This window comes from Fundulus heteroclitus, chromosome 15 (genome assembly GCF_011125445.2).
Source record: "Fundulus heteroclitus isolate FHET01 chromosome 15, MU-UCD_Fhet_4.1, whole genome shotgun sequence".
NCBI lineage: Eukaryota > Metazoa > Chordata > Actinopteri > Cyprinodontiformes > Fundulidae > Fundulus > Fundulus heteroclitus.
Window position 1 is genome coordinate 3,127,235 of NC_046375.1, and position 6,545 is coordinate 3,133,779.

Here is a 6,545-nt window from a genome sequence, read left to right on the forward strand (position 1 = left end):
GATCAACAGCTCTCAGAGGAAGCTGTAAGAGTTCTTGTTTTCTGAATCACTAAACTCAAACCAAGATTTTTCCAATTCTGATTACTTTTTGGACTGAAATGCATTATTTTTCGATTACAACACATCCCACCTTATAGTTTTACCATTTATTTTCCAAAGCATTATCGTCAGATTATTGGTGTACATTATTTTTGAATGCATCAGTTAGCCATTGCCGGACCGTCTTTGTTTAAGCTGTTGGCTTTTATTTGATGTTACATTATTTTGCTTTAATTTCTTGATTTTTGCTTGAATTTTTAGTGGAAATAGGGATGAACAGACATTGTCTGCTGTTTGTCGTCCTCCCCATGCAGGTACTGGTGTGATCTGGATGGACGACGTTGCTTGCACGGGGAGTGAAGACACCATCCACCAGTGTAAGTTCTCCGGGTGGGCCAAAACGAACTGCGGCCACGTGGAGGACGCCGGCGTGACGTGCGCGGTCTGAACATTCAGGATTACTCGCTGCAGCTTGACTTTTCTTCCTACCAGGCCTTTGTACCTTTTTTTTTTTTACCACGCTTTACAAGGAGGGCCTTTTTATCAGTATTGTTGCTCACTTACCACCAAAAAGTGCCTCCTAACCAGATAAAAACTCATTTTTTACATGTATTTTTGTGAGATCATGAGAACTATTTCATCTAAGACTGAAGGACAGTTTTATTTTTCATGACCTGCACCAAGGATCACATGACTGGATAATTCCTTCTGCTCACCTAATAAGAATGAAGCGACCGATGATTTTGTAAAGGACCTTCACAAAACATCTCATGTTACCTAAAAGACGATGAAATGGCTCTTAAGCAAGGTCAGAAAACTGTAAATGATTACATTTCCCTCTACCAGCAGCTGCTTGTTGCAGCAAGATGTTCAAGGGCTTCTGCAGAGCATGACGGCTGTGCCTTTTTTCTTACAATACGACCTTGTATAATACTTTTTTGAGTGATGCTTTGCTGGTCAAAAGATGCCTCAAAGCGAAACCGTCTGACAAACTTTCCTCTTTCTGTTCAGTTTTTTTTTCAAAGTCATTTAAAACAATACGTTTCAAGAAGCCTGGTTTGGTTTTTATCTTTTAAAGTGGTCTAGATTCATTTGTTTTTCAGGCTTTCTCAAGGCATTTTAAACCCTTTTCTTTGAAAATTGGATGCTCTTTACCCATTTTTTAAATATCATGGCAGCAAAGGGAGTTGTACAAAAGGGAGGACTGTTTTGCAGGTTCTGAGGTGATAAATTATATTTCTGTGGTGGATTCTGTTTTGAGATTTCATTACAACTTTTGTCATTTAGATTTACAGATGCATGCTTGTAAACATGGAGTGCCATTTAAGTAGAGACCTGTTTTGTTAAAAACAAAAATACATAAAGACCTTCAAAAAAAAATGGCTTAAATTGAATAAGCCAATAAATTATGCCCTTAAAGCTAATGCAAGTTTCATAGATTTCTGTATTTTTCAGTCAGTGTGGATAGTTTCAGATCCTGTTGTAGAGCGGTCCAAGTTCACAAAGCAGAGCAAGAAAAAGTTATTTTTTACCAATGAAGCACCTAAAACAAAATTTGTGGCTGGACTGTCTTAGTCACATGTAGGAGGATAAATACAGCGGGAACAGTCCCGCTTTATAGATGAATATGTACCAATGCGTGAGTCTATGGATTGATAATGATGGTCAGTTCAGTACAGTGAGAGATTTATACCTTGTTATGAACCATAAAGGTATATAGCCACATAATAGCCACTCGTTTGGTCATGTTAAAATAAGGTTATATACAACAAGTCTGCATCTTGATAGCGTTTTGATAGTCCCCACAAAAGTGGCGACATCTTGCAACTGTATCGCAGAACTATTATAATGCCCGTTTGCTTAATTTTTAAATCAATTGTAAATAATGCCGAACCAAGCCTGACTTTCTGCAATGTCTCGCAGTAAAGCAGCAGCTTAGCGTAATCGAAGACCAACCGTTATTAATTAAATACACTGATGTACAGCAACTTTAAAAGCCTCATATCAGAACATTTACTCACGTCAATCAGTCTGCGGTCTCATCTGAACCTTGGCAGGTCTGCTTCAGTGAACACCAACATTCATACTGTATTTCCATTGACATTCCAGTCTTTTCCCTCTTGGAATCATATTTTTTTGTGCTTTTTTTCACCGGACCTTGAACCTTTCTTCATTGTTTCTCCTGGAGATGCTAATAGCCGTTAGCCTCTTCCTCGTTTTAACCCCTGCTGCATATGCGCAGTGCATATTTCCGTTAACATCGTAAATAAACCGGAAAGGGTTTATTTACTTACAAATTGAGCAAAATCAAACCATAAAACACCAAAATAACAACTAATATGCCAGCAGGACATGATCATTTTCATAAAAACTTTGTATGCAACCAGAGTGAGATGCTGACGTAAAATAAAATAAAAAGTCAAATAACGTTGCTATGTACATTTAATGCTCCACGATAGCGTCCAACATATGCAGAGATGTGGCAGGTGCATTCATATGACATAATCTAACAGAGGCAGGGAGGTCATTGAGACCAGAGAAGATGCTTCCTTGCACTGAAAGAAAAGCAAGATCTATTCCTGAAGCAAAAACCCTGGTTTGATCTTCAACTTCTTCACAGGATGTTCAGTGCGTGACTCAAGTGAAAGCTGTTTGTCAGTTCCTATGCTAAGGTACTTGTAAGTCTCAACAAACTTAGAAGAGAGAGTTTGTTAAACTTTTTTTTGACCTTAGTCCAATCAGCATTTAGGACTCGTCTCAGATGAAGGCATGTCAATGTATAAAGTTAAAAGCAGACTGGCAGTAAACCACATTGTCATCAGCATAATGGTGCATTCATTTAATTTGTTCCTTATCATTTAAAATAGTGCTTTAGTGGGGGGGGGGGGGATTACCCTTTAGTAATACTCAGTAAACTGTTCAAATCTACTGTAAGAAAATGTGGTGGTGGCTCCAATAAATAACATCTTCTAGTAGAAATTTGCTTAGAGATATATGTAGCTGGATCACTGGTCATTATCTGTCATATTTCAAGATTTAGCTGGAGCAGAACCACAGTCAATTGATGGAAATAAAATGTAACAATATCTTCAGAAAGTAATAATTAAATTATATTGTGTGGGCATTTCATCAAAAATACTAAACTAGCCAGGGAAACAAACTAATATGCAATGTTTAAGTATGTTAATAGGAAACTGAAGAAATATTGTAAGTGAATGTGTGTATAAGAGGGAAGAAATGCTTTAAAGTCAGCCACAAGAAACCCTTCTTTGAAAATAGTCAAGTATTGGTGTAAAGATTGCAGGCAACGTCCAAAGACAAACTTAAAAAGACCTTCACAAAGTCTGCAAAACTGTTAACCATGACCACTTTAAAGGACTACAAGTAAATCTGGCTCCTTGAAAGAAAAACACGAGAAAATGCGTATAACTTGCACTGTTGTTGTTGTTTCATGCCACAATTTGCAGCAATGTTTTTGTTTGTTTCAGTCTGTTAAAATCTAATCTCCTGTTTTATTAGGACTTATTTAGTGGAATCTCATTAAAGTGAATAACTGTGTACACAGAATCTATTTTTGCTAATATGCAGTGCCTTGCAAAAATTTTCCAAGGTGGGCTGTATTCACTATTTAGGTGACTTCTGAAGGTAAGTGGTGGCACTGTACTTTATTTAGTCGTATCAGAGTAGCAGGGGCTGAATTATAATGTACACTGCTGTTTACAGATTTTTATTAATAAAATAAAATCAGAAACTATGGGTCCTTTTTCTTCTACTCCAAGTTGGTCTATCACCTTAAATACATTTTGGAATTTTGGGCGTGGGGTGAGTAAATGAAAAAAAAAAGTAAAGGGTAAATAAAGGCTTTTGCAAGGCACATTTTATATTATATATAATGCATACATGTATGTATGGTTTAACTTGCAAATCATCACTTTATGCTTAATTTGGGTTGCATTTTTAAAGAAAAACTCTAAAGGGTTAATCATTATAACAGATGATAATAAGAAAGACCAGATGAGTATAAACAGATGGATGGATGCCGGCCTTGTCTGATTTATAATGGCGGATCTGTCAAACTGCCAACTGTTGGGTTGCTTAAGCATCAGTTCTCACTCCAAACAAACCACATTAATCTGCTTCAGCAGTTTCTCTCCGTTGGATTTTATCGTTATGGCTGCTCTCAAATCCAAAACACTGCGGCACCTCCCAAGTGGTCCCTGGGCTGGAGACGCAAAACTCTCCAGATCGGAAACTTTGTGCAGGAATCTGAGTTGGATTTGTTAGATCACCTTGAAATGTGGCAAATTCAGAAGACTAACATTTATCCCCTCAAGGCTCTAAGGCTATATTATGATTCCACGTTTTCTTTAAAGTACAGTATGTCCACCTGCCATCCCTAAGAAAGAAAGAAAGAAAGAAAGAAAGAAAGAAAGAAAGAAAGAAAGAAAGAAAGAGAACTCAGTTTGTCAAATTCTGTGTCTTTTGCAAAGATTCTGCTACAGGAGACAAACTGTAGCTTATACGGAAAAATACTGGATAAATTGAAGTATTTCAGATAAAACACAAATTTTGCACGCATTATCTGTTTTATACAAATGTTGTTTTTTCCAGTCATGTATAACGTGGTTGACCTTGTTTTTTAAGGCCAGATAATGAAACCATCGCCATCTTGTCTCAATAGATTGTCACGTCTGACATTTGGGAAATCCAGACTTTCTGCTTTGACCTTTCACAGACATGGACCTGTCACCAGGGTCTGGGTATAAAAACAAGATTCTCCTTTCATAATTTTACATTATACAATTTCTATGGCTTAAAGGGATTTTAATGAGATGTCTGCGCATGTCCTGGAGTGACTGGAGTATTGCACCTGCCCCCACTGCTGGTTAGTTGGTCGACATTTGCCTTGCCTTGCCTTGAAAGAAAACTACTGTGCATTTTCTTTGCTTGCAAGACAGAAGCAGCTATTTGGAAAGGTTTCTGTTCATGACAAGCTAGTCCATTGCTCTTATTGCATTATGGCTGTTTTGAAACTACAGGTGACCAAGGGTGAGCAGCATGTTTGTGATGCAGCTAAATGCATGCTGGTTAATTCAGCAGATAGCCTGACTCATTACCAAGCTAATTACCCTGCTAATAGCGACTTGTTATACATTTGTAACTCTTTAGCGTAAAATCAATATATACGTTTTATTAACAGCTTCTGCTTTTCTGATTTAAATAAATATATTAGATTATATATTATACTTTTGACCTGAACATTTTCAGTAAATACTTTGAAAAAGCTGATTTTTTTCTTACTTTTAACAATTAAAATCTCCTAATGACCCTGGCTAATAATGCTTATATGCATTTCTTTGATTGTTTGGATGCTTTCAAACTGTAATATTTTTATCACAGTATTTTAACTTTTTCTACAGAAATTACTATTAAAAATTTTAGAGCTTCAACAATTTACCTGATATATATGAAATGTAACATAGTCAACTGTTAAACAATAGTTTTACAGATTTTTTGAAAATGTTTTGTGTCTATAGGTTTTCAAGCTTAATGCAAAAACCAGCCGCCTAAAGGACAAAATGGAATATGCACTTCACAACATTCGCTAATTTAAGCAAAGCTGTAATGTGGAAATTTATTGGCATGAACCTCAATGCAGCAGAGTCGTTATTGCTCCCGTTTGTTCTCAGATGTCAGCCAGAAAGACCAGGAACGTGTTCCCTCAGCACAGGAAGCAATAAAACTAAATCTGAAATGCAGCAGCTGACTGTGACAAAAACTTCTTCGCCGCCCTAAATCTCCAAAAAAAAATGTCATTACTCCACATCATGGAAGTATTTCTGCAGTAAACATAAATCTAGAAACAGATGATGGAAGCTCTCCGCCTCTCGGTGCAAAGTTGCCTTGAATAACAACCGAAATGCATCTGAAGGTTCAAACAGTCAAGGTATGTTTATTATCAAGTGAACTTGACATGTAAGGATAGCACTCTTTTATTTTTTACCATTATGCATCATAATGGTTCACATTCATATGTATAAACATAAAACACATTTTTCCATTGCTCTGTTCTTCCGTAAATTATCAAGAGCAGTGCATTTTATAGTTATGCTGATTTGCACCGCCTGGCCAAAACAAAAACAAAAAAGCTGCCACCTGGGTTTAACTAAGCAAACAAGTACGAGCCTCCCATTGGACAATTACTGCATGGGCGATTATGTTTCAGCTGGCAACAAGTTATTTAACCTCAACTGGTGCAAGGAGCTGTGATAGACTGGCGACCTGTCCAGGGTGTACCCCGCCTGTCGCCCATTGACAGCTGGAGATAGGCACCAGCACCTCTTGCTACCCCACAGGGGATAGACGTGTGAGAAAATGGAATGGATGGATAGATGGACGGATGAATGGATGGTGCAATGAGTTGCTTCTCATTTCTTAAGCAACCATGTCGAACAACACATATGGTAATGAAAAAGATGTCAGTCTGTTTCAAAAGCATCAAACTA

General features: G+C 37.3%; 1 protein-coding gene across 2 annotated transcripts in view; it reads left to right on the forward strand.

The window, feature by feature from the left end:
* The window catches only part of scara5 (scavenger receptor class A, member 5 (putative)), a 101,078-nt gene extending 100,059 nt beyond the window's left edge, over positions 1-1,019 (forward strand). For both annotated transcript variants that reach the window (XM_012880873.3, XM_021307722.2), the window contains exon 12: positions 354-1,019. In XM_012880873.3, coding sequence (XP_012736327.2) covers positions 354-487 — 134 coding nt within the window. In that variant the 3' untranslated portion in view covers positions 488-1,019. The remainder of the gene's footprint in view (positions 1-353) is intronic.
* The last annotated feature ends 5,526 nt before the right edge of the window (positions 1,020-6,545 follow it).